The sequence below is a fragment of the Callospermophilus lateralis genome, chromosome 17, assembly GCF_048772815.1.
Source record: "Callospermophilus lateralis isolate mCalLat2 chromosome 17, mCalLat2.hap1, whole genome shotgun sequence".
NCBI lineage: Eukaryota > Metazoa > Chordata > Mammalia > Rodentia > Sciuridae > Callospermophilus > Callospermophilus lateralis.
This window is the reverse complement of record NC_135321.1, coordinates 22814223-22841987: the sequence shown is the minus strand read 5'-3', so window position 1 is coordinate 22841987 and position 27765 is coordinate 22814223. Positions and strand designations below refer to the sequence as shown.

The following is a 27765-nucleotide window of genomic DNA, read 5'->3' as shown; positions in this document are numbered from 1 at the left end:
CCTTGGCCTTTTGGGGGGATTGGTTCCAGGATCCTCATGGATACCAAAATCTGATACTTAAATCTCTTATATTAAAAGGTGTGGTATTTGCATATAACCTATGCATATTCTCCTATATACTTTAAAGTATCTCTAGATTACTTATAATACCTAATACATTGTAAATAGTTGTTATACTGTATTATTTATGGAATAAGGACAAGGAAAAGTCTGTACATGCTAGTGTAGGCACAATTTTTTCTTTTAGTATTTTCTGTTTGCAGTTGGTTGAATTCACATATGCAGAACCCCACAAATACAGAGAGTTGATTCACATTTTCTGAGACAGCTTTTTGGTCATGATGCTTGAGCATTTAGTTAAAAGATGTTTCTTATACTTTTAAATGCTGTGTTCTCTGCAATTGATTATACTTTGCTTGTATCCTCTCCTTCACCTCCTTCCCTAAGGGATTGCTGTTCTTTGTTTTTTTTTTTGTTTTTTTTTTTTTTTTTTTTTTTTAAGCACAGGGTTTCACTATGTTGCCCAGGCTGGTCTTAATCTCCTAGGCTCAGCCTTCTTGGTAGCTAGATTATAGGCATGTGTGTGCATGCCCACCCTGCTCCTTATTGTGCTTTGTTTTTATAGTTAGGGTGGTCATGCTCAAAATTTAAAAAGATATAGTTCATTTGACAGACTATTTGGGATAATCCAATGCAGCATTTCATTAGCAACAAAGTTGAAACCTTTCAAGTGTTTTGAGTCAAGCTTTGCACAGCGGACATCAGTTGCTAACACAGCACTGAATTCTCAGCAGAGAAATTAAGTCTTTAAAAAAGGAGTGTTTGGCCGTGCATGGTGATGCATACTTATAGTCCCAGCTATTGGAGAGGCTGAGACAGGAGGATGGAAAGTTCTAAGCCAGCCTGGGTAACTCAGCAAGATCCTGTCTCAAAAAGTTTTACAAAGTGGCTGGGGTGGTAATGACTGAGTATGTAGCTCAACTGCAGAGCACACAAGCACTTAAAAGTATAAGAAACAAATCTTTTAACTAAATGCTCAACAACTCTTTTAATTTTCTATAGTGAGAAGAAAGCTTAAAGACTCTATTTTCATTCCCCCCAAAACTCAATATGGGCTGGGCTGGGCACGGTGGCACATGCCTGTAATCCCAGTGGCTTGGGAGGCTGAAACAGGCGGATTTCAAGTTCAAAGCCAGCCTTATTCATTGTGAGGCACTGAGCAGCTCAGTGAGACCCTGGCTCTAAATAAAATACAAAATAGGGCTGGGGATGTGGCTCAGTGGTTGAATGCCCCTGAGTTCAATCCCCAGTACCAAAAAAAAAAAAAAAAATGTAAAAAAAAGAACTCTATATGGAAACCTAAAAATGTATCCACTGACTCATTCTACTTCCAGAGGGTTAAGGAAGCAAAAAGACCTCAGTTGATGCATTTTTAGTTGTCTCCACTTCCTACCACGACCTAAGTGTGTACTTCTGCAACCTTGCACTTGTTCTTTCCTAACAACCATTGAAAATGTTTTGTTTTCTGTTTATTTTCTTGATTTTTTTCCCTCAACTGTAACCTGCGTGCATTATAATCATTTTTGCATCTTTGTGGCCCCATTCTGTGTCTGGGACATTAAAAACTCAACTGTATCAAATATTGATTGCTTAGCAATCAAGATGATCTTTTATCTCTTCTGAACTTCTTTTATTTTGTAATGAGTGCCACAGAGTTTTAACAATTTAACAATTGAGACAGGTTTTCTCGTCTTTTTTAACTTTTTTAAACTGTGGTAAAATATACACAAAATTTGCCATCCCAAACCATTTTTAAATATATTCCCATTGTTGTGTAGCCATCTCCAGGATTCTTTTCTTTTGTGACACTGAAACTTAATACCCATCAAACAATAATTCCCATTCTCCCAGCTCCTGGCAACTGCATTTTACTTTCTGTGCGCTAGGTACCTCATGAATGAAAACATAAAATTTTTGTCTTTTTGTCACTAGTACATTTTATTTAGCTTAATGTTCTGAAGGTTCATTCATTAAAAGGTTCATGCAAGTTTTGTCTTAGAGTGCTATAGATAATCTTTTTCTTTCTTTCTTTTATAGATAATCTTTTTCTTTCTTTCTTTCTTTCTTTTTTTTTTTTTTTTTTTTGGTGCTGGGGATGAAATTCAGGGGTGCTTAACCACTGAGCAACATCCCCAGACCTTTTTATTTTTTGTTTTGAGACAAGGTCTTAAATAAGTTCCTTAAGGCCTCGCTAAGTTACTGAGTCTGGCTTCGAAGTTGTAATCCTCCTGCCTTGGCCTACCTAGACGCTGGGATTACAGGCATGCACCATCACACCTGACTGCTATAGATAATGTTATCCTTTTTTTGTTTGTTTTTCTTTAATCTTCTATAATTTGCTATGCATGTGGTAGTAATAAATATTTAAATTTTCAGCGTTTCATTGTTTTTCTTTTCAGATTTAAAGATTGTGTTCTCAGAGTATTAGCAATGCAAAATTTATCTTTATAATGAGATTATACATGGTTTTGTTATGGTTAACCTATTGCAGAGATGCTATTGGTAAGTTCTTAATTATATCTCTGCTGAAGTTACTTTTCCCCCTTATTTATTGCAGGAGTTGCAGGTGCTGGCCGGCTTTTTACTCCTGCTGTAATCAAAGCCATGGCCCGTATCAATGAAAGGCCTATAATATTTGCATTAAGTAATCCTACAACAAAGGCTGAGTGCACACCTGAAGAAGCGTATACACTTACAGAGGTATTAATAATAATTATATGAATTGGTCATGTTTTGTTTTCTCCGTCCATTAACTTACTAATTACATATTCTTGCATGCTTCTTTGAGCAGTTTCACTGAAGATTATAATATACATCCATGGGTCATCAGGGTGATATAAATGGCTTATATCAATTCTGGAAAACAGTTATATAACTCCCATTTTAAGGGCCTTAGATTGTTTGCACTCTTGTTTTTCTCTGTACATTTTAAACCCAAAGGGCATTTTGTTTTTCTATATAAATTTTTCATTTGGATTTGACCTACACTTTATTTTTTTCTGTCCTTTTTCTTTCCTTCCTTCATGTCTGTGCTTCTGTCGAGGATCATTTTCTCCTACTAGAATAACTCCTTTCCTTAAGTGTGAGTCTGATGAAATCTCTTGATAATTTTTTGCCTTCGTTTTTGACTTGTTACCAAACCCAGATTTGGAGGCTCATCCACAGCAAATCCAATGTCTGAGAGACGACCATTAGGGGAAAAGAAAGGCTTTATTTGATGGCCAAAGAGTAGAGAAATGGGAGCCCATGCTCACACCTCAGCTTCTCAATTACATGGATAATAATGTAGTTAGAGACTAATAAAGGAGAGGAACATTCAAGTCTTTTCTGGAAATAGATGAGGTTTTACAGGAACTCATGTACCACCTCTTTTCACTCCTTTCGTGGTCTGGTGTTTCCAATTATGAGGACTGGTGGGTCTCTTTAGCCTTGAAGTGGAGAGGAGAGAGACTGGGCAAGTCTAGGCCAAGTTAACCCTATATTATAGTTTTGGACAAAACATTTCCCAGATGATTACCATGTCTACATGCAGTGCTAAGTAGAGTCTGACACAAAGGTTAAGGCAACAAAGGAGACAAATGTGGTATAAAGACAGATAGGCTAAGCCTTTTCATCTCATAGTAGTCACCTGTCACACATCTTTAGGCCCAAGAGAAGAGTCAGTATTTTTAGCAAAACTGGCCTCAAGTCCATGAAAAGTAATGTAGACAATCATTATCATAACCCACATGTGAGAGGTATTACTTAGAGCAAAGCTAGTGGAATACTAACAATGTATTTTCCAGCCATGTGGCCTCCAAGTGAGTCATTCTTGTTGGCTAATAGCAAGTGAAGCTAGAGGGTTTATTTAAATTTTTTTTGTTGTTGTTGTTACAAGGATATTTTTGTTCTGTATAGAAGCAAAAGTTGGTGGTTACATTATTTCAGCCTTTGAAGATAGTATTGTTTTTTGACTTCTGTTTTTCTTTTGATTCCTCATCTTGAGTTTTTAGCAGTTTTACAATAATGTATCTTTGTGTTTATTCCACTTAGAGATTATAGGGCTCCTGAATGTGTGGCTTGATAGCTGGTTTTGTTTTGTTTTTCGGTTTCCTATGCTTTGGCCATAATCTCTCTCTCCTCTTATGGAACTCCAGTTGCACAATCAGACTTCACTGTATCTCCATTATCCCTTACATTGTTTTCTGTATATATCATCCTTTTTGCTCTGTGTTTCAGCCTGATGATTTTCTTTGGACCTTCTTCCTGTTTGCAGATTCTCTTTCCAGTTGTACTAGTTTGTTTTTAGGTTCTTAATTTTAATTATTGCATTATTTTCATTTGTAGACTTTCTGTTTCTTTTATAATTGATTAGTTTAATGACAGACTTAAAATCGCAGAAATTATCAGTTTATAGATTCTGTTTTCCTTCCCCATATTTTATGAAGCAATTATTTTTTACTCACTTCACCATCAATGTTTATCTTTACTAGGTCATTTTTTTGAGTTAACTGATAGTTTCCTGTAACAAATTTTTATTTAAAATTGTTTTGAGATTTAGTACTTTCAAATTATTTGACATTGTCACAAGGTTATATCTCAATTACAAATACCTGCTTATATACCATTAAGACAGTTCTGTTTGGCTTTTTCCTCCCTAATGTTCTATACTTTAATCTTCATAGCATAATCACTTCCTTTATTCTTGTAATTGATCTTTAAGTGGCTCTAGAAAGTGATTTTTTTTTCCTTCCTTTCTTCTTTCCTTTCTGTTGGGGATTGAACTCAGGATCTTGCTTGTCTGTTAGGCAAGCATTCTGTACTGATCTATACTTCCAGCCCTCCCCAGAGAATGAATATAAGGGCTTTTCATTTTGGTGCTAGGGATTGAACTCAGGGGCACTTAAACTGAGCCACATCCCCAGCCCTATTTTGTGTTTTATTTAGAGACAGGGTCTCACTGAGTTGCTAAGAGCCTCGCTGTTGCTGAGGCTGGCTTTGAACTCGTGATCCTCCTGACTCAGCTCCCCAGCTGCTGGGAGCCACTGAGATTACAGTTGTGGGCCACCATACCTGGCCCATAAAGGCCTCTTTATAATGGTGTTCAGCAGTTATGATTGTTAGGTCATACCCTTGAGAATAAATAAAGTAATAAATCTGTGATAAAGTTGGGTAAAATAATTTCTTGAATATATATGAATTACAGTTACAGGTTATTTTTTTCTTTTGGTGATACTGGGGATTATACTGAATTACAATTGAAGGTTCTGATTATAGCAAATATCTCAATTTATGTAAGTCCACTTTTATTATGTTTCCTTTTTTTCCCCCTTGGGTAAACAGTTTTTATCATTTCATAAGCCTAGTTGTTTGTTTGTTTTTTTATTGAATGCTGGATAGTATGAGTGAAGAATTATAACAATTATTTGAGGGTCTGGATGACATTCTCTTCCTCCAGAGGGGCTTCATGTATCCTCTGGTGACTATTAGGATGGGGTATATCATCATAATCCAACCAGGATGCAGTCTAGGTGAGGCCTAGTCTGTTTCCAGTTTCTTCTTCCTCCACATGTGTACCCCTTTGGGTATGGCTCCAAAGCCCTGAGGTATTTACCAGCAACCTTCATTCTTAGTGGTCCCTGAACTTCAGTTTTTCTGTGTCATCATGAAATTGCTGATATCTTTGTTACACAGGTAAAAGCCAGTTTTTGCTTTTGAAATTACCAGTTGAGGGGAAAAGATTTAATTACTGACCTTATATCTTTTTCTTTTCCTTTTTTTTTTTATACTGGGGATTTAACCAAGGGTACTTTACCACTCAGCTACATCTCCAGCCCTTTTTATTATTTATTTGTTTGTTTGTTTACTGGGATTGAACTCAGGGGTACTCGATCCCTGAGCCACATCCCCAGCCTTATTTGTATTTTATTTAGAGACAAGGTCTCACTGAGTTGCTTAACACCTCACTTTTGCTGAGGTTGGCTTTGAACCATACTGCTGCCTCAGCCTCCTGAGCCGCTGGGATGATAGGCATATGTCACCTTGCCCAGCTTGGCCTTGTATCTTGCTTTCCTCTTCTTTTGGGTGTTAAAAACCATCCCCTTCCACCCCTAACACCACACTTTCACTATCTTGGTAACACTCTGTTTCATTTTTTTTAAAGAACGTTTTAAAAATATTAACAAAAAGAACTTTTTTTTAAAAGAGAGAGAGAGAATTTTTTAATATTTATTTTTTAGTTTTTGGTGGACACAACATCTTTACTTTATGTGGTGCTGAGGATTGAACCCAGCGCCCCATGCATGCCAGGCGAGCATGCTACCCGCATGAGCCACATCCCCAGCCCAAAGAACATTTTTTAAAATACATTTACTTTAACCAAGTACAGTGATGCACACCTGTAATCCAGGCTACTTGGAAAGAATAGAAAAGGCTTGAGAATGTAGATCAATGGTAGAGCAACCCTGAGTTTAATCCCTAGTCCTGAAAAATGGACGGATGGATAGATTGATTTTTTTTTTTTTTTAATTGTAACCTTAGAGAAAGTTAATATGAAGCAACCTAGAAGATTATTGTTAAAGCTACACTTTCTCAGAACTTTCTGGACATAATATTTATGTCTTTACATCTTTATTATTCTGTTTTTTTCTCTTTGATGACATCCAATAAATACAATAATTATTGAAATTCTTTCTTTCTTTCTTTCTTTTTTTGGCAGTGCTAGGAATTGAACCTAAAGTCTTGTGCATGAACAAGCACTCTACCACTGAACTATGTCCCCAGCCCTTTTTAAATTTTATATTGAGACAGAGGCTTACTACATTGCCCAGTTTGTCCCCAAAGTTGGTGCTCATTCTGCCTCAGCCTTCCAAGTAGCTGGAATTAAGTGTACCCCATTGCATCTGGCACAATTCCTCCTTTTTAAAAATTAATTGCATGGGGCACAGAGGCATGCACCTGTAATCTCAGCAACTCAGAGGCTGAAGTGGGAGGATCTCGAGTTTGAAAACAGACTGGACAACAGAATGAGGCCCCATCTCTTTAAATAAAGAAAGAAAATCAGTTTCAGAATCACCATAGTTTTTAGAATCAGTCTCAGTGTACTGCCTGATCTTTTTGCTAAATGTGGGATTACTTTTAGATTGATTGCCTATCCTATCCGCCAGGTTTTACATAGAATGGATAGTTTTTGTCCCTAAAATTAAACCTTAATCTTACATAATGACTTTTTGGTACATATATTCAATGTATTATGGGTTTGGCATTTCTAAAATGTAAAAAAAAATCGAATGTATTGAACAGTAGTAGTGTATTCTACTCGTTAAAGAATTTTTGAATAAATTTTATTGATAAAGTATACATTATTGGTATGAATATTAAAATTTCCAAGGGAGACTGGTTTGATATACTGCATTTCAGCAGGGGTTTTTTATTTTTGTTTTTTATTTTAGGGTGCTGGGGATTGAATTCAGGGGCACTCGACCATTGAGCCACATCCCCAGTCCTATTTTGTATATTATTTAGAGACAGAATCTCACTGAGTTGCTTAGTGCCTTAGCCTCCCTAGCCACTGGGATTACAGGCATGTGCGACCATGCCTGGGCATTTCAGCAGTTTTAAGATGCAAATTTTTTTTTTGCAATTTTTATAACTTTGAAGTCATCCTGTCTCTTACCAAAAAATAGGAAGGCATTGACTCATAGTTTTAACTTTATGTGAATTCTTAGTGCTACATGAAATAACGGCAAAAGTTTCTATGTGGTTGTAGTCAACTCTTGGTGTCCTGTTCAGTGGAGACATGTCTTAGTGTTACTCTAACACCCTCTGCTGCTCAGTGAGAAAAATACTTAAACAAACAAAGAAAGCCCCAAATGTCTCATGTTTTAATGGCCATTTGTTCAGATTGGCCAGGTTGACTTCAGAATGAGAATGCTGTTATCATTAAGATCTGGCTATGTTTAAGCTCCATTTTGATTTAGGGGGGGGCGGGGAGAAGATAAAGGTGGCCTGGAGAAAATGTATATTCCATTTAGACCTTCCTAAAATCTTTCTAAGTCTGCAAACTGACTGATATTGTGAAGGCATAACATTTTTCCTGTAAAGTGCTATATTGTATAATCCACTTAATAAGGCTATTAAAATTAATGGTGCCACAAAAATATTCTTTATATGTTAGTTTGGTAACATATGACCTAAGACATACAGTGACATTAGTCATCAAAGAAATAAAACTTTTTTGCCACAGGTAGAGCTATGTTTAGGACAAGTAGAGGATTATAATAACTATCTGTAGAGTGAGTAGAAAAATTACATCTCTGTATGGAGTTGCAAATTCAAACTAGTCAGCTGGGCCACCATTACCATAGTGAACTTGCTTTCACACTTAAACTTTGTATCATTTTGAAATTGAAAACTGCAGCCTTGCACATGTTTAACATAAATTTGTGGACAAATTGCCTAGAGTCAAATTCTTGAATGTTAATGAATTCACTAGTGCCCAGATCTATTCTGAAGAATAATCATTATTCTTGATATAATATATATTTTCAAATCTGAGAAAAAGAAGATAAAGCAGTGTCCAAACACTTATTATAACTTGGTTGAATGTTCAGGTGTCATGGTAGTTTGTCCATCCTACTGTGTGGAAATATTTCAGTCTTCTGTAAATTATCTTTTAACCTAATGACCCGTGGCTTATTTTAGTTATTCCTGAGTATTACAAGATAGAGTATTCTGTTTGAGCCACTATTGTTTTCTTCTTGTCTTTTTGAGAAGGAGGGAGAAGAAGGTGGGAATGGGGAATGATATGTAAAGGATTTTGTTTTATAAATTAAATCTCTAGTATTTTCAATTATATAGGCATCTAATTCTTTTAGAAGTAATGAAGGTGCTAGTAACATTATATGCCATTATAGATCGCAGAACTAAATCAGATGACTACAAAATATGTGGAGACTTTAACAGATTATTTTTTGTTTTTGTTTTTGTTTTGTTTTGTTGTGCCAGGGATTGAACCCAGGGGTGCTTAACCACTGAGCCACATCTCCAGCCCTTTATATTTTTTTATTTTTGGAGAGATGGTCTTGCTCAGTTGCTTAGGGCCTCTCCAAGTTGCTCAGGGTAGCTTTGAACTTGGGATTCTCCTGCCTTAGCCTCCCAAGCTGCTGGGATAACAGGTGTGTGCCACTGTGCCCAGCCAGTATTTTCAATATCTTGTTTTTAGCGAAATATTTTCTTTAACAAGGTAAAATATCAGTTTTTTTCTGGAATCGGTGTGATTGTACAATGCTATTTTATAAATTGCCTGCTAGAGAGTATTATAGCATAATAGACCTGAGCTTTGGAGTTATAAAAAAAGTCAAGTCAAGTTTAATTGCTGCAAATTTGATGTGTAACTTTTTAAAAAATATTTCTTAGTTATACATAGACACAGTACCTTTATTTGGTTTATTTATTTTTATGTGGTGCTGAAGCCTAGTGCCTCACCTGTTCGAGGCACGTGCTTTGCCACTGAGCCCCAGCCCTGATGTGTAACTTTTTACCAAGTACTTTATCAAGGGTTTTTTTTTTTTAATAATCAGTGAAATGAAGATGATGATAATTTCATAAGGTTTTCCAGGAGAGCTAAGTTAACTGATTAACATATAAAACACCTGATACAGAACCCAAAACAGGAGATATACAGTAAATGGTAGTAAATTAATTGTGACATTTCCTCCTTCATTCACAATTTATATCCATCTTTATTGGGATGATATTTGTGGACCATTTACATTTTCATTTTTATAAAGGAACTAGAAGTATTAGAATTTTTAAGTTTACTCTAATGGACATTTTTCAGGTTTATTCGAATGTAATACTATGCATAAAATAGTCCTTATCCTAATTAAAGGATTTGTTATACAGTAAATGATGCTTTGTTGCCAGGTGATTTATTGGTCTGATTGACCAGAGGACTTAACTTTATATGAATTCACCTCAATTTTCTCATCCATGTAGAGGAACAAAGTTGAGATTATTTCATTTCATTTACAGGGAAGGTGTTTGTTTGCCAGTGGTAGTCCATTTGGGCCAGTGAAACTCCAAGATGGGCGAGTCTTTACACCAGGTCAAGGAAATAATGTATATATTTTTCCAGGTAAATGTCACCATTATTTATGTTACAAAGCAATACATTATTTTTGTTACAAAGCAATAAGGAATTACATAAAAATACTTCCTGAAATTTTTTGGAATAAACATTGGTGTTTGAGAATTTTGTTACAAATGTATAGGGAAATTCAAGGAATTCAGTAACTTCCAATTTGCTCTCTTTCCCCTAAAAATTTGTTTATTCATATTAATCTTGTTTTTATTATAGAAATAATATAGTATGTGGTTCATAAAAATGCAAAGGAACAAAGTGGTAGAAAATTGCTTAACCCTCTGTATATCCCCCTAGTGTCTTCTTAACCACACTTGTCAGATAAAACTACCACCAGTGATTGGTTCTGACTTTTTCTGGCAGTCACCATCAGGCCCACTCATCTCCTTTTATCACAGTTCTTGTAACTCAACTGTATGTTTGAACTTTCCACTATGAAATACAAGTAATAGCGCACACATGCCTTCTGAGACCTTTCTTCATCCACCACTCAATTTGTCTTATTACTGTTTGTTTTCTTAAGTAGTTGCTATTATCTTTATGTAACTTACTTAAAGAGCTTTTCGAGCTTTTGTTAGCAATTTGAGTTTTTATTAGCTTGCTAAATGAAAAAAAATCTTAAATTACTTTCTTTTTCCACTTTTCAGTTTTATTTGTCAATATTCCTACATTGTAGAGAATTTTTTGATACATTGTATTCTTTTGTTTTCCATGCTTCCGCTACAGATTTTGAATATTCAAAAACAAAATTATAAAAACAAAAAAACCCCATGATTATATAAATGTTATTCACCAGCTACAGAGTGGTTTGACAAATACACAAGAAGATATAGTTCTGAATCATTAATTTTTGATGTTCAGAATATTTCAAGTATTATCAAGTATAATGAATTTCTTCTTTTCTTCCTTGATTTTACTCTAGAGTAAACTATTCTGTCCCGTCTTCTTTTTCTATTCTGTCTCCCTTGTGTTTCTGGATACATCTTTAAAGATTTTTTTCTTTTTCTTTTTTTTTTTCCCCCCTAAAGAACGTATGAAATCTTCCTGAGGTTTTACAGATCTGAAATTATCTTTATTTTGTCTTCTCACTTGATGGTTTGGCTGGGTAAAGTCAAAGTCTTTGTCATCAGACCTTTGAAGACCATTCACTTTTTGTTAAGGTTAGTGTTGCTGATAAGAAATCTGATAAAAGGAATCACATCCCTTTATGCATAATAACTTTTTTCTCTCAGAGTCTTCACACTTTTCTCTTTATATTTCTGAAAGTTTACTAAAATATATCTAGGTTGGGTTTATTCCCATTTAATTTTTTTTTCCCTTCCATTTCTTTCCTTCTAGAACTTCAGTTTTTTTCTTACAAAGCCTTCATTAGATCATGGATAGAATCCTTTCTCTTCTGTCTTTGACTTCAAAATTTTATTTCCTGTTTTCATCTTTGCCATTTTATCTCATAACGTGGTAGATTTCTGTGATATTTCCTCATTCATCAATGCCTGTTAAGTTTTTTGGGGGCATTAAGTGTGGCTTTTTTAAGTCTTTTTAAAGGAGATCAGAAACATAGTATAAATTTATTCATAACAACTTCAGTATATATTAGAAAATTAAGTTTTTGAATTTGGAGGGGGATTGAACTCAGAACCACACTTGCAGCCTGTTTTATATTTTATTTAGACACAGGGTCTCACTGAGTTGCTTAGTGCCTTGCTTTTGCCGAGGCTGGCTTTGAACTCAAGATTCCCCTGTCTCAATCTCCCAGGCTGCTGGGATTATAGGTGAGCACCACTGCGCCTGGCTAAATTTTTGAATTTTAAAACACGACCACCTCACTATTATCATACCAAAGGAATTAATAATAATTGCCCAATATGCTTAATAGCATTTATTGTCAATTCATTCAGTTGAACAATTTTTTATTCCTTTAATATTTTCTTATTCCAGAAATAATTTAATAGTTTCTTTAAAAAAAAAAGTTTTAGATTTTCTTTCATCTCTTTCTTTCTTGCAATATTTTATCCTTTGTACTGTTCCCCTCCCCATAAATTTATGATTATCCTTAGTTGTCAGTTTCTTTTTAAGAATGACTATATTGAGCAGTACAGGGATTTGGCATGAATTCCTTTTCACTTTTGTCTTCCTTCCCCTGTGGGTCTTACCCTTAGCAGCTGACAGCAGGCTCCCATTAAGATGCAGGTAGATGCAAAGCACATAATAGCACACCTTAGACAAGCATGTTATTACTATTGTCACAATAAGGATGTATTTAGCCAATAAGTATGCCAGTGCTTTTATGTAGAACATTCTTCCAGTATAGTTATTGTTGTCTCTTGAGACCTGGCATCTGTAATAGAAACTCCCATCATCGATGTTTTTGTGGAACTTGATAATGTTCGAAATCAATCTCTTCTATCTAGTAGTGTTTCTTTTTTTGTTTGTTGGTACTGAGGATTGAACCCAGGGGCACTCAACCACTAAGCCACATCCTAGCCCTTTTTATATTTTATTTAGAGACAGGGTCTTGCTAAGTTGCAAAGGGTGTCTTTGAACTCATGATCCTCATGCCTTAGCCTCCTGAGCCACTGGATTATAGGCATGCCCCACCATGCCCAGCTTCAGTAGTATTTCTGTGGTATAAATGCATGAGGAAATGGGAAGGGAACACATCTCTGCTTATTTTACTAAAACTACTTTAATATCCTACTTGACTAATAAGGAGTTTGGTAGTTGATTACTTTTTATACAACATTTTAAAGTTCTAACTTTATTGTATTGGGGTTGTAGCTCAGTAGTAGAGTGCTCACCTCAGACATGTGAGGCACTGGGTTTTAGCCTCAGCACCACATAAAATAAAATAAAGATATTGTGTCCATATACAACTAAAAAATATTTTTTAAAAATTCTAACTTTATTAATAAAAATTATTAGCACCAAAAATGTGAACATGAAAAATGACCTGGCAGTGGAGATAAAAATGGCCTTTAAACAGGAAGATTATCTCAGAGTCTGTATATAAAGCAACTAAAAACTTACGGCTCTGATTGTTATGGAATTAGTGGTCTAGTCACTGTAATAACTGTATGAAATTTTAAAAACAAAACAACCTTAAAAGGGTTAATAGGCTAATCAGACATTGGCTCTAATAAAATGTTTTCCAGATCAAAATTCAGGAGAGAACCCTTCCCCCTCCAGTCTGAAACCCAAAAGGGCTGTACTTTGGAATGGGGTTATGGTTTGCAGTGGCAGTGGGTGATCTAGAAAACCTCAAGCCTTTGTTCTGGACTGCCAGTGCCAGCAAGGACCCAACAGAAGCAAACAAATCTTCTCTGAAATAACAGTATTCTAAGTCTTCAGATTATTTTTCTAAAGATAATAAGACATTTAAAGAGACATGACAACACAAGCCAAAGCCAGCAGAGACCACAAGAAAAACAGACCTGCTAAAATTCTACATATAAGACAAGTGCTAAGAAACCAAAATGCTTATTAAGTTTATAGAGATAAAGCCAAGCTCGAAAACCTCAGCCAAAAACTACTGAATTCTAGAATTCAAAAATAACAATAAGTCAAGAACTGAATTGTAAATGAGGCTTATAGCAGAATAGAACAAAGAGAATTGGTCAACTCAGAAACTATCTGAGAAGAGACAATAGAGAACAAAGCACAAAGATAGAAAGGAAAATACAAAAAAAAAAAAAAAAAAGGTAAGAGATATATCTTTAATGTTGTATTTTTAACTGAAGTCCTAGAAGAAAGTGAGAATAAAGCAGAGTCAACATTTGCAGGCCTCTGGCCAAGAAGTTCTTGGAACTGGTAAATGACAGTAGTCAAGAAGCTCATTGAAACCTATGCAGGATAGGTTTTTAAAATCCACTCAGGAACCTCATTGAGAGATTTCAGAAAAATCACAACAAGGAGAAAATATGAAAGCAACCAGATCAAAATATTTCTTTCAAAGGAACAACTCTTAGGCTGACATTGGACTCCTTAACAATATGCCGAAAGGCAGTGGGATTATATGTTTATTTTACTTCTAGGAAATACTTGCCAACCTAGATCATCACAGTGAAAATCTTGGAAGAATTAAGGCAAAATGAAGACATTTCAGAAAACAGAATGCACCACCTACGCACTTGTATGAAAGGAAGGGAAATCTTGTTCCTTAGGCAATAGTAAAATCCCAAATAGAAGCTTAAAGATGAAGGAAAGAATGAAAAGCAAAAGTTGTGAATATGCAGGTAAAACAAAACCAGTATTGTGTACAGAAAGCTCAACTGTAACAACATGGTATTTAGAAAAATACATGGATATAAAATAACAAGAATGCTTTTAGGTTAAATAGAATTAAACTATTATGAAGGACTTGCATTCTCTGACAGAAAAATTAAAATTAATATGGAATTTTGATTACTTATGGACATGTTCTAAATTTTAGGATAACCACTCAAAAACTAGAAAAAACTTAAAATTTATGATAAATTAAAATTTGTTAGGGGGTAAAACAATATTATTAAACAACCTAGAAAAAGAAATATATACTGGAGTTGGCAAATATAGGAAGACAGTAGATTTACTCCCAAACATTTAAATATCTACATGATGGGGCTGGGGTTGTGGCTCAGTGGAAGAGCACTTGCCTAGCACTTGTGAGGCACTGGGTTTAATTCTCAGTACCACATACAAATAAATAAAATAAAGGTCCATCAATAACTAAAAAATACTTTTAAAAAGATACTTAAAAAAATATACATGAATCATATGCTTTACTTTAAAAATATATGTACCAGGCTGGTGTTATGGCTCAATGGTAGAGTGCTTGCCTAGCAAGTGTGAGACATTCACCAGTTCCACTGGGTTCAATTCTCAGCAGCACATAAAAATAAATAAACAAATACAGATATTGTGTCCATCTAAACTAAAAAGAAGTTTTAAGATATGTATACACACACACACACACACACACACACACACACATGTATGTGTGGTAGGCTCCATTAAAATAAGGCAGCTGCTAATTATGTGATCCTCTTTTTTTCCCTTGGTAGTTGAATGAATGTTCTTCCCATCTCTGCAATGATGATGGCATATTATTGGAATAAATAAAACAGAACCTAAAATGGGAGTCACCAGATACAGCTTAGAACAGAGGTGTCAATCTTCTAATTCTTCAGTAGGATGATTGAAAGCCACATCATTCTACAGCTGTGCTCAGAGAGGGTGAACCCCACTGTTGTGCTCATAAGTACCACTTTAAACATTAGAAATGTTCAGATTTCTAGTCATTAAAGGAAAATAAGAAACCAGAGCAGATAAGCAGAAAAGGGCATATTGGAGACAAAAAAGGACTGTGATAAGAGGTGGAAAGTTTTTTTAAAACAACTATCAATATTGTCATGGAGACAAAAAGATTATGTTCCAAAACAAAACAATTTGTTTTTTAAAAAAATTAGGAAATAAAACAAGCTCTTATAAAAAAAAAGTATGTGAGCAGAAAGATTAGAGAAGATGTTAAGAAAGTCACCTCAAAATAGAGCAAAGGACAAGACTTGGAAAATAAAGATAATTAATTAAATAAAGGGTTAGTCCAGGAGGTAATGAGTAACTCTAGGATAAGAGAATAGAAAGATCAGGAAGGGGGCTTCAAAGACTTCATGAACATTTCCTCAAACAGAAAAACTCAGGTTTTCAGGTAGGAGTGGCTTAGCACTGAGTGTTAACCATGGTGGGCAAAAGTGTACCTCAAGGCAGTGTTATGAAATTGAAGAACAGAGGTACAAAAACAAAGATCCTATATGTTTCTAGAGATGAAACAAAAAGACAATCATCCAGAAAGGGTCTGGAATCATGTTGACACTGGACTTGTCACCAACACAGGAAGTCAGGAGATTTTGGAATGATACCTCACAATTCTAGGAGAGAATTATTTCTAAACAAAATTCCAAACCTAGATAATGAAATAAGTGGAAAGAAGTAGACAAGCATGCACATTTTCAGAAATGCAAGTTTCAAAAAATGTATCCCTCATACACTGTTTTTCAGAAAACCTATGGAAAGTATGCCCTGAAAGAGTTTTTATATATAAATAAATAAATAAATAAAACACTAGGGAAGAAATGGGATAGGAAATGGTCCCAAAAGCAAAGAGAATCCCCATGCTGATACCAGGGTTTCCAGGATGACCGACAGTTCCCCATCTGGAATGGAGAACAACCTGACCAGATTATAGAGCTTCAGCAGATGTTTATGCTAGAGTATGAAATTAGAGAATATACAAGGGAGCCAGAATAGATTTCTTTCAGTTGGGGGAGAGTTGCAGGATGAAATTAGGTACTGAAAAGTCAAATTAATGGGGAAAACAGAACAATAATTAACTTCAGGGGAAACAGAACTTTATACAGAAGAGCAAAAGTAATCATGATACAGCATTTGGATGTGAACAGTGCCTATGAAGTCATGATGACATAAATTTTTTTAAATATTTTTATTGTTGAAGGACTTTTATATATATATATATGTGTGTGTGTGTGTGTATATATACATATATATATATGTATATATGTGTATATATATATATATATATATATGAGAATCAAACCCAGTGCCTCACACATGCTAGGCAAGCACTCTACCATTGAGCTACAACCCCAGCCCCATGACGACATAAATTTTGAGGGTCGATTAAACCAAACTTGTGCCTGTTATATTGGGAAGAAGGGAAAAGGCTGAAAATATGGGGAGAGCTAGATATTTGCTTCCCAGAAAGAATCAATAATATCTAGAACCCCCAAATAAGAAGAAATATAAGCAATTTATTTAAGGGTAAGAGAAATATTAAAATAATGAATTGAAAGTAGTTCCTTTTCTTGAGCAAGAAGTGGAGGGCTAGATGTGGACTGGAAATTGGTGTTTTTTGTAATGAATATTGATGGATTACATGCATTTGTAATTTTGGTGAACTTAAAAATTAAATTGAGAAGCCATTTATTTCTAAAATAACATCCTTAAGCAAATAAGAATTGTAAGTTAACAGGAATCATTTGGTTTGATTTTAGCTCAGATTTTTGTATTTTCTTGAGAGTTGTTTGGGATGGGAGTAAATTACCACTTCTGTACTTTGTTATAGGAATTTGGCCCCTTTCATAATTTGAAAAGTGACCTTACTAAATAAAGTACTCAAAATTTCTTTCAGGTGTGGCTTTAGCTGTTATTCTCTGTCAAACTCGACATATCAGTGATAATGTTTTCCTAGAAGCTGCAAAGGTAAGTTTAAAATGTTTATCTTATAAAGGAATAATTATAAAGATGAATGGGTTTTAAAATAGAGAATGGTTTAACTCTGCTCTATTAATGAAAGGGAAGTTACCACCCATGGCTTTTTTAATTTGCCTGTCTACTTTTAAACATTTGGTTGTAAACTATAAATTCTTTCATATTTATGATGTTTAAAACTTCTGCGTGTGTGTGTGTGTGTGTGTGTGTGTGTGTGTGTGTGTGTGTATGAGAGAGAGAGAATATAAAGGTATCATGACAATATAGATATAAATATATAAATATTTTAGTATTTTTATTTATGTTTTAGTTACAGTTGGATACAATATCTTTAATTAATTTATTTATTTTTATGTGGTACTGAGGATCAAACCCAGGACCTTGCTCATGCTAGGCAAGTGCTCTACTGCAGAGCCATAACTCCAGCCCCTCTCCATATTTTTAATGGAGATGGTTTATTTGGAATTCTGGCTACTGGACTTTGCAATAGAAATTCTGAAGAAATCACATTAATACAAATACTGATGTCTATTTTCTTAGTAGATATTGTAGTTTTGCCAGGCTTTCTATGTATTGGGTAGAATGCATCAAAAAAATCTGTTTTATTTCTTGTATAAACAGTTTTAATTTCTGTAGAGGTTTATGTATTCCTGCAAAAAATAAGAATTTTGTTACCTATGCTTTTCTCTTTCTCCACTGATTTTTTTCATTTTAATAGCTCTTTCTGTTATTTAAACTAACAGAAGTAAAATTATGCTTTTCTTTTCAGGCACTGACAAGTCAATTGACAGATGAAGAGTTAGCTCAGGGGAGACTTTACCCACCACTTGCTAATATTCAAGAAGTTTCCATTAACATCGCTATTAAAGTAAGTAAAATTTATACCTCTTTATAAATTTTTTTAATTTTTTTTTTTTGTAGATGGACAGAATGTCTTTATTTTATTTATTTTTATGTGGTGCTAAGGATTGAACCCAGTGCCTTACACATGCTAGGCAAGCGCTTTACCACTGAGCTACACTCCAGCCCCCTCTTCATAAATTTTAATGACATTTTCTTGTATGAGTAATATAATTTTCTTAGAGATAGTTCAAAACATGGAGAAGGATGCAAAGAAGTTTTTCATATTTTTACTACCAAAATATAATATACATTATTATATACATTATTATTTTAGAGTTTTTTTTTGCCTTCTAGTCTTTCTTTCTTTCTTTGTAAGCACATACATTCATACATACATGCATATAATCATCTGTGTCTATTTTTTTTTTTTTTTTTTTTTTTTTTTGAGAGAGAGAGAATTTTAATATTTATTTTTTAGTTCTCAGCAGACACAACATCTTTGTATGTGGTGCTGAGGATCGAACCCGGGCTGCACGCATGCCAGGCAAGCACGCTACTGCTTGGGCCACATCCCCAGCCCCCATCTGTGTCCATTTTTAATAATTGATTTCTAACTGTACTTTTCCCATTTAATATAAGCTTTTCTGTGTAAGTCAATAAATAGTCTTATGTGTGGTCATTAATACTGATTGGTATCCTCTTGTTATTGTATTATAATGTTTAATCATCTTTATTTTTGAATATGTAAGCATTTTTAGTTTCTTATTATTAGTAATAAGGCTGTTCTGAATATCCTTATAGATAAATCTTTGTGTGCATTCATGATTTTTTTTTTTTCTTTTTTTTCTTTTTTTTTTGTGGTGCTGAGAATCAGACCCAGGGCCTCATGCATGCTAGGCAAGCACTCTGCGACTTAGCCATATCCCCATCCTGTGATGGCTTTAGGATGAATTCTAATCTTAAAAATAAATCATATTAACATGCTTAAGATTTCTAATATTCATTGTCAAATGTTTCTTCAGAGGAAAAAGTACTAATTTACATTGAACTATTAGATATGAGTGTATTTTTCTTTATTTGGAGTTTTGGGGTAAGGGCAGTACTGAGAATTGAACCCAGGGTACTGTCCCATTGAGCTACATCCCCAGCCCTTTTTTCATGAGACAGGGTTTCACAAAGTTGCCCAGACTGGACTCAACCTCTGGAATACCTAGGATTCTCAATCAATATCTCTTTCTAAAATTCTTTTTAAAAATCTTTTCAGTATAATTTTCTCTTCTTCATCTGAATATAACATATAGCGTATTCTTTTCTAAATATTTTTAAATTTTTGTTACTCTGTATAAAAATGTTTTTTCCTATATATATTTTTCTCACTGATTATTTCTTATATAGAGGAAAGGAATGAATACTTGGATTTGCTTGATAACCAGTTTGTTTACTGAATAACCTTAATTCTTTTGTGGGGGGTTACTAGGGATTGAACTCAGGGGTACTCAACCACTGAGCTACATCCCTAGCCCTAGTTTGTGTTTTATTTAGAAATAGGGTGTCACAGAGTTGCTTAGTGCCTCAACATTGCTGAGGCTGGCTTTGAACTCACGATCCTCCTGAGTTGCTGGGATTTCAGGCATGCACCAGCCCGCCCAGCTCAACTTTGTTTTAATTGTTTCTCAGTTCTTTGGAACTTCTGAGTTTCAAATCATCTGCAAATGTATTTTTTAAATATATATATCTAAAGAAGGTAGGCGTCTATTCTAGTTTACCAAGATTTTCTTAAACGTCAAGATTGGATGTGGAATTTTCCAGCCACATATTCAGATTGCAATAGACAATCATAATTTTATGCCCTTTTAATATTATTGTTAGAGTATTTTGATGCTCATAGCCTAAGCACAGATTGGGGATTGGTAATGGATATTATTTTTAGGAAATAGCAGCTAGTGCAGTTGAGCTGGTATCTAAGGTACAGAGAGGAAAATGGCATAAGAGAAGATCTGAAAGTTTATAGTCAGCTTGTAGCCAGATATAGTGGTACATACCTATAATCTGAGCAACTCTGGAGGCTAAGGCAGGAGGATCACAAGTTTGAGGCCAGGGCTAGGGATATAGCTATCCCTATACACCTGAGGTTGCAGGTGTACACTACTGTGCCCAACTTTGGAGAACTTGTTCAGACTCCAGGACCTTACTACCAATCTCTAATAGTAACAGACTTTGTAAAGTCTGGAATAGAGAGGTTCTATAGGTCTGGGATGGAGTCCACGAATCTAATGGTCCAAGAACTTTTGAGTACCAATGACATGGAGATCTTCATTCTACTTTGAGTTAGCTGGGAGCTAATATACTGATGGATATTCTGTTAGTATCTCATATATCATAGGACTGAGGAATTACCTAGATTAGGAAACAAGAGGTTACTGCAGAGGGACTTGTATATACAAAGATTCAAAGGAAAAAGAATGTGGGATATATGTGATCCTGGAAAAAGCCTCATGTGTCTAGAAAATGGACACAAAAAAGGAGAGAATTTTGAAATGAAAAAGAGGAGGAGACAAGGTTGGGGGAAATCTTTGTAATCACATCAATAAATCTGAAATTCATTCTGAGGGCAGTGGCAAGCCACTTATGGGCAGAACCAGACAATGTATTTTAAGCTGTCATGGCTCTGACTAGCTGTAGTTCTGAGTTTGTTTGGTTCTAGTATTTTTTGTTTGTTTGTTTAATGCCTACATTTAAGATGAGTATATATGTATTTTGCTATTATTGGATGGCATATTGTACAAATTTCAATTAGATCTTAACTGGTTGATAGTGATATTGGTATTCTGTATCTTTGATGATTTTCTGGTGTAGTAGTTCTGAAAATCATTGAAAGAGAGATGTTTTACTCCTAATTATAGTCGTGGATTTATTTCTCCAGTTCTTTTTTTTTGTTTGTTTGTTTGTTTCCTTCCTGCTTCACATATTATGCAGCTCTTGTTGGGTACATACACACTCAGGGTTACATGTCTTTTTTTTTTTAAGTTATTGATAGACATTTATTTACTTATTTGCTTATGTGGTGCTGAGAATCAAACCCAGTGCTCACACATGCTAGGTGAGCACTCCACCACTGAGCCACAACCCCAGCCCAACCATTATAGAATTTTCTTAGCCTATCTTTTTGTATAGCTTTGTGGTGGTTACTATAGTATTACATACTTAACAATTACATTCTGCTACTATTGCCAGGCTGAATTTACCCTTATTTTTGTTCACCATACTTTCTTCCTTCCTGAAGTGTTTCTTCTCTGTCATGCCCTTTGTGTTTAGATAAATTCTTTTTTGGTACTAGCATAGAACCCAGGGGCACTTAAACCATTGAGCCACATCCCCACCCTTAGTTGCTGAGGTTGGCTTTGAATTTATGATCCTCCTGCCTCAGCCTCCTAAATTGCCAGGATTATAAGTGTGCACCACCATGCCAAGCTAGAGAAATTCTTTTAGTCATCCTTATATTCTTAGTTTTCCTCACTCTGAGAATGTCTTGATTTCCCTGTCATTTCTGGAAGATATTTTTAATAGGTATAGTGTTCTAGATTGGCAGTTCTTTTCTTTTAGCACTCGAAGAATTTACTACTTTCCTCTGCCATTATGTTTTCTGTTGAGAAACCCACTGTCATTCTGCGCTCGGTCACGCATGCCTGTAATCCCAGCAGCTTGGGAGGCTGAAGCAATAGGATCGTGAGTTAACAGCCAGCCTCAGCAATTGAGCAAGGTCTTAAGCAACTTAGTAAGTACCTGTCTCAAAATATAAAATAAAAAGGGCTGGGGATGTGACTCAGTGGTTAAGTGCCCCTGAATTCAATTTCTGGTACAAAAAAAAAAAAAAATGTAATTTTTCTTTGTCTTTATTTTTTGGAAATTTAATTATGATGCTTCTTAGTGTGGATTCCTTTGGTATATTTGGAATCTGCTTTTTGAATCTGTAGTTTATACTTACTGCCAAATTTGGGAGGTTTCAGTCATTATTTGAATATTTATCAGCAGTGCTCAACCCTTTTCTCTTTTTCCCAGACTCTGATAATTTGCATTTTAGATCTTTTGTTACATAGGTCTATGGCATGCTGTTTTGCTTTTGGGGATTTGTTTTTTCCAAGTTTGTTTTCCCAATTGAATAATTTCTGTTTTCTATCTTCTAGTTCACTGATTTCTTTCCTCTGTTCCCCTCATTCAGCTGTGAATCTAATCTACTAAATTTTCTTTTCTTTTTTTTAATATTTATTTTTTTTAATTGTAGTTGGACACAATACCTTTATTTGTTTTTATGTGGTGCTGAGGATCAAACCCAGGGCCTTGCACTTGCTAGGCGTGCGCGCTACCACTAAGCCACAATGCCAGCCCTAATCTATTAAATTTTCTATTTCAGTTATTCACATATTTTTAGAACTGAAATTTTCATATGAGTCCTTATATCTCTTTTTAATTTACTGCAAGTTTCTATTTTGTTTTCTGAGACTCTAATTTCATTTGTGTCAAGCATGTGTAACATTGCTTTCTGAGGCTTTTTTTTTTTTTTTTTTGAGTATGTACTTTTAAAAAGAGATAAGGGACTGGTCCACAGATGGCCACTGTACTCTACTCAAATGTATTGCCTGCCAGGACCCCACACAACTTCATTTATCAAGTTCCTTAAGCATGAAAGAGCAACTGGAATGATCTCACCTGCCCTGGCCTTGAACACAGTGAAAAGATCAAGGGGTAAAAGCTGGGCCGGATAGTAGATCCAGAAGCAGCAAGGCCAGACAGTCTTGTGAGGTTTGATGTCATTTTGAGTGATCAGGAGACATAAAGGCCCAAGGACTCCGCAGTCTAGGAAAAGCTTCTGCAGACTTGGGGGTTTGGGAGGCACCCAGATACCATGTCAAAGATCTGAGAAGTGAGGAAGTAAAACTAGTTCCAAGGGAAGATGCCAACAGAGTCACTGGGGAAACGAGATCTGAATATCTAGGGTATCTAGGTTGAGAGTAATCCGAAAAACCACCGCGACATATGTGATGTTATGAAGTGAAGAGAGTGACGGCCCATGAGATATGTAATCAGTGTGTCTCTTCCTCGAGCTGCCTATCTAACATGTGCCTTGAAGTTCTACAGCCCAGGGACAGTCTGGGGTCGTGTTATTTTGGGGTCAGAAACAAATGATTCTTCCCTTTCACGATCCCTGACACTCTTGCAATATCTGCTGGCAACCAGATCCAGAATCTTCCGTTCAGGGGAGAAATCTAACAACACACGTTTTCTTGTGGTGCCATTAGACACTAGTGTCTTCTGGAGCTGGACAGGGATGTTTGCAAGTGACCAGGGAGTTTTCCTCCCTACTTTCCTCCTCCTGACCACCAGGGCAGATTTGAAAAAGCAGGACCATTTGTTTCAGTAATCTTTAAGAAGTCACATTCACGGCTGGGTTTGCCATTCATTTTTGCACCAGGAACTTTATGAAGTGGGAACGGCTGAACTCATCTGGCAGGGCTCTCCACTGCAGACGGCCAGTTCCCAAATCCCCGAGTTGTAAGGGCTGGGTTCTCCCAGCATGTTCTTTTCAATAAACATTCCCACACTTGGCCTTTAACTCCAGCGGCCCCATCCCTGCCCTCACAGCGCCTGCAGCTTTCCACCTTGGATCTGGCTCCTCTGAGGCATTTTTATCATGGCTACTTTAAAATCTTTGTCAGATAATTTTAACATCTCTGCCATCTTGGTTTTAACATCTACTGACTCTTTTTCCTAGTTTGATATGTTCCTGATTCTTGGTAAGATAAGTACTTTTTAGTTTTTTGTTGCTTTTTTTCTTTTAATTGAGACCTAGAGTCTAAATATTTCTTAAATCTTCTTTTTAAATGACTCTCTCTGATACTGCTTTGGGGTATGTGCTTCATTTCACTGCAGGTTTCCCACTTCCTCTGTTGATTCCTGAGAGGGGAGCCTCCCCATCAGTAATACTCTGTCCTGACACTGCACTTTGGTGACCTCATTACCACAGGACAATGAACAAGGTCCCAAGTGTTCTGTAGTCCTTCTCTAATACCATCCAGTGGCCTGGCACCAAGGAGGTGACTGATTAAGGATAGAAGTTTTCCACATGGTCTCCACTGACAGTGTGGGCAGCAGGGTGGCGAGGAGATAAGGTCCTTCTTGCTGACCAGTGGGGATGAAAGTCCTGGCTCTGATACTACCCTGGTAGGGCTCCTATGGTACCACATTATAGCCTTGATGGAAGTCTAAACTCCTCACTCACCTTTTGTTAGCAGAGGTAGGCTGGACCAAAATTTTTTCTGTGGTGTTTGACTGGAGTAGAATGGCTATTGACTGAAAGTTTTCTGTCTGTTAAGCCGGCCTTCTGGTCCTTCAGCTAGAGAAAGCAGCCATTTGTTGAGGTGTTTTTTGTCTGCATCTCTTGGTGTGTGAGGGCTGCTGGCTTTTTCATCTAAAAATCTAGGATACATGAAGCCAAAAGAAACCCCAAGAATTTGCCACTGTGTTGTTCCTCATGTCTCTAGGCTCCTTGCTTGCCTGCCTTTTCTCTCCTCCTCTTAGAGTTGTCTTACGGTTGTTTCATGTTCAGTGTCAAGCGTTTTTGGTTATACTTTGCGGGCAGGATAGGGGGAAAGTATGTTTGTTTTCTCTTCCTAAAAGCAGAAAACTTTTTTCCTTTTTTAATAAAAACTTAATGACATTTTGGGCAATAGATGGAGCACATTTTCCATTACATAATATAACATTAGAGATTGAGCTCTTGTAACCAGAGTTTTGTTTTGGGTTTTTTTTTTTTTTTTTTTTTGGTACTTGGGGTTGAACCCATGGGCACTTTAACACTGCACTATATTACCAGTTCTTTTATTTTTTATCTTGTGACAGGGTCTTGCTAAGTCTAGTCTTAAATGCAAGATTTTTTTGCTTCAGCCTCCTGAGTTGCTGGAATTATAGGTGTGCACCATCATACCTGACTTCATAGATTATTTTTATTGACCATTTTCTTAAACTTTTCTTTTAGAAAAACTGATATAAGAAATGTGAATAGTGGTCACAATTTGGAATGGGAATTAGAGGAGGAGAAGGAAGTTTGGATTTATTTTACCATGTGTCACAATGCTTTTAAAATTTGAAATGAAACCATAACGTGATAACTGGATGGCAAGCTCCCTGTGAGGAAGCTTTTTACATTCCTCATTTTATCAGACTAAAGCTAGAGGGTTTATCCTCACCGCTTACTATGGTACTTAGCTTGGTTTCAGAGATCAGAAATCCATTCATTGCACTTTATTTTTGGTGTTGAACACCTGATTACTATATCTGTGATTCAATCCATATTCTAAAACAAAGACTTCTGACTTGCTTTGTATTAGGTTTTCACCTCTGTGAAGTTAGCTATGACTAGGAAGTAAAGTCCTACATATCTGGTGTTCCCTAAGCTCGCTCTTTCAGTAGGGCTATGGGGAGTGATGTGCTGGACAGATCACCCAGGTGTGTCTACTGAAGTGATAATTTTTTTTTTTTTTTGACTGCACTATTAGGGAAGTGCTGTAATAATTCTTGGTCAGGGCCGTAATTAAAACACTTTATAAATACATTGTAAGATGACAAGTCTTTTTTTTTTTTTTTTTTTTTTTTTTTTTTTGGCACTGAAGATTGAGCCCAGAGACACTTTACCACTGCACCACACCCCTAGTCCTTTTAATTTTTTTATTTTAAGAAAGGGTCTCACTAAATTTATTAGGGCCTTGTTAAGTTGCTAGGGCTGGCCTTGAACTTGGGAACCTCCTGCCTCAGTCCCTGGAGTTGTTGGGATTACAGGTATGTACCACCACATCTGGTTTATTTTGTCTTTTAAACTTTGAATAGTTTCTGAATGTCTTGAAGTAAGTCAAAGTAATTTTAATTTTTTTTTTAATTCTTAAAAAGAAGAAATACAATTCTTCTAAATTTATTTCTTGTGTTGTAATTTTTTCTATGAGAGCCTATACAATAATCTTCTTTGTTTTTCAGGTTACAGAATACCTATATGCTAATAAAATGGCTTTCCGATACCCAGAACCTGAAGACAAGACCAAGTATATTAAAGAAAGAATATGGCGAAGTGAATATGATTCCTTGCTGCCTGATATGTATGAATGGCCAGAATCTGCATCAAGACCTCCCCAGATAACAGAATAGAAGCACTCACACCAATAAATATTTCCCATGCTTCAGGGAAGCCCCTTTTTTGAGAGATGTTATCAGATTTATGGTGTTTCTGTATTTTTTTTCTTCCCCCACTACTTTACTTGACTTATCCCATGTATGTCCATGTCTGTTGGAGGTGGATGTGTTGACTGTATTAAGGTCCACCAATACCCTACAGTCAACCATAATGCTTAATGTCCTAATTTGTAGCCATACAACACCCAAAAGATGTTTAAAATGTGTCTATGGATGTCTTCACTTGTATTTTTGGTCCTGCTTGCCAAAGTATTTGTTATTTACTGTAACAATCTTCCATCATCCGGTTAGTTCTACAAAAATAGAAGTTTATTTCTGTGGATATGAGGGCAAATTTTGCAAAGCAGCCAAATTTTAAACAAAATTCAAAGAAAATTGTCACTATGTAAAACTTTATCTGCTTCATTTTACCTTCACGCTCTGAAATTCTTTTATAATACACAGATCTAGGGAAATAAGAAAATTTTTTTCCTTTTTCTTATTTTCTGGAACTAATCAAGGTTTAACTATAACATTAGGAGAAAGTTTTGGGAACTATTGCCTTTAGACAAAGCAGTCTTTTGCAACAGTGTGTAAAAATGATTTTTATTTAATAAAGTAATGTCTTAAACTTAATTGCTTCAGTTATGCTACCTTATTGCCCAACTAGAAATGTAGTTTTGCTTATAATGAAAATACATTGTTGTTGTTTTTTTTTTTTAATTTCTAGTTGAGGGCATATAGGATGCCTAAAGCATACATTACAACTAATTTCATGTACTTTTTAAAATAAATCAGTTGTGGTTTACATCTAAATGAGCTGTATTTAACTGGAGGAACTATACCCTATCCAACTGAGGCTCTTTATTACTCAAAATAGTTTTGGGATTCTCCTACAATGCATTCCCTTGAATATTTAATGGTGACAACTCTTTCTCTATTAAAGGTGAATTTATTACTTTTCAGAGCTAAGTAGGGATGAATAAGGAAGGTGTTCAGACCAGGAGATGCCATTTTTAATCCCAGTAAAATAGATAATAACTGGCTAAAGAGACCAGTTTCTTGTGTAGCTTACATATTAGAGATTTTTAAAGGAAGATCCAGAAGCATCTTAAAATATGGTGGTATAGCTATAGTATCTGTCTGCCTTATGTGCTGCAAGAAGCAAAACTTTTAAATGTTCATTCTACAATAGTAATCTTGTCTCATAAAATTAGAAAAAGAGGGGGAGCTGGGAATGTAGCTCAATGGTAGACTAC

General features: G+C 35.5%; 1 protein-coding gene across 1 annotated transcript in view; it reads left to right on the top strand.

Annotated features, from left to right (window-relative positions):
* Me2 (malic enzyme 2) overlaps positions 1 to 27128 on the top strand; it is a 61692-nt gene extending 34564 nt beyond the window's left edge. Inside the window, exons 12-16 of the mRNA XM_076836814.1 lie at positions 2618 to 2760; positions 10075 to 10177; positions 17367 to 17437; positions 18216 to 18314; positions 26315 to 27128. Coding sequence (XP_076692929.1) covers positions 2618 to 2760; positions 10075 to 10177; positions 17367 to 17437; positions 18216 to 18314; positions 26315 to 26482 — 584 coding nt within the window. The 3' untranslated portion in view covers positions 26483 to 27128. The remainder of the gene's footprint in view (positions 1 to 2617; positions 2761 to 10074; positions 10178 to 17366; positions 17438 to 18215; positions 18315 to 26314) is intronic.
* Positions 27129 to 27765: the final 637 nt, after the last annotated feature.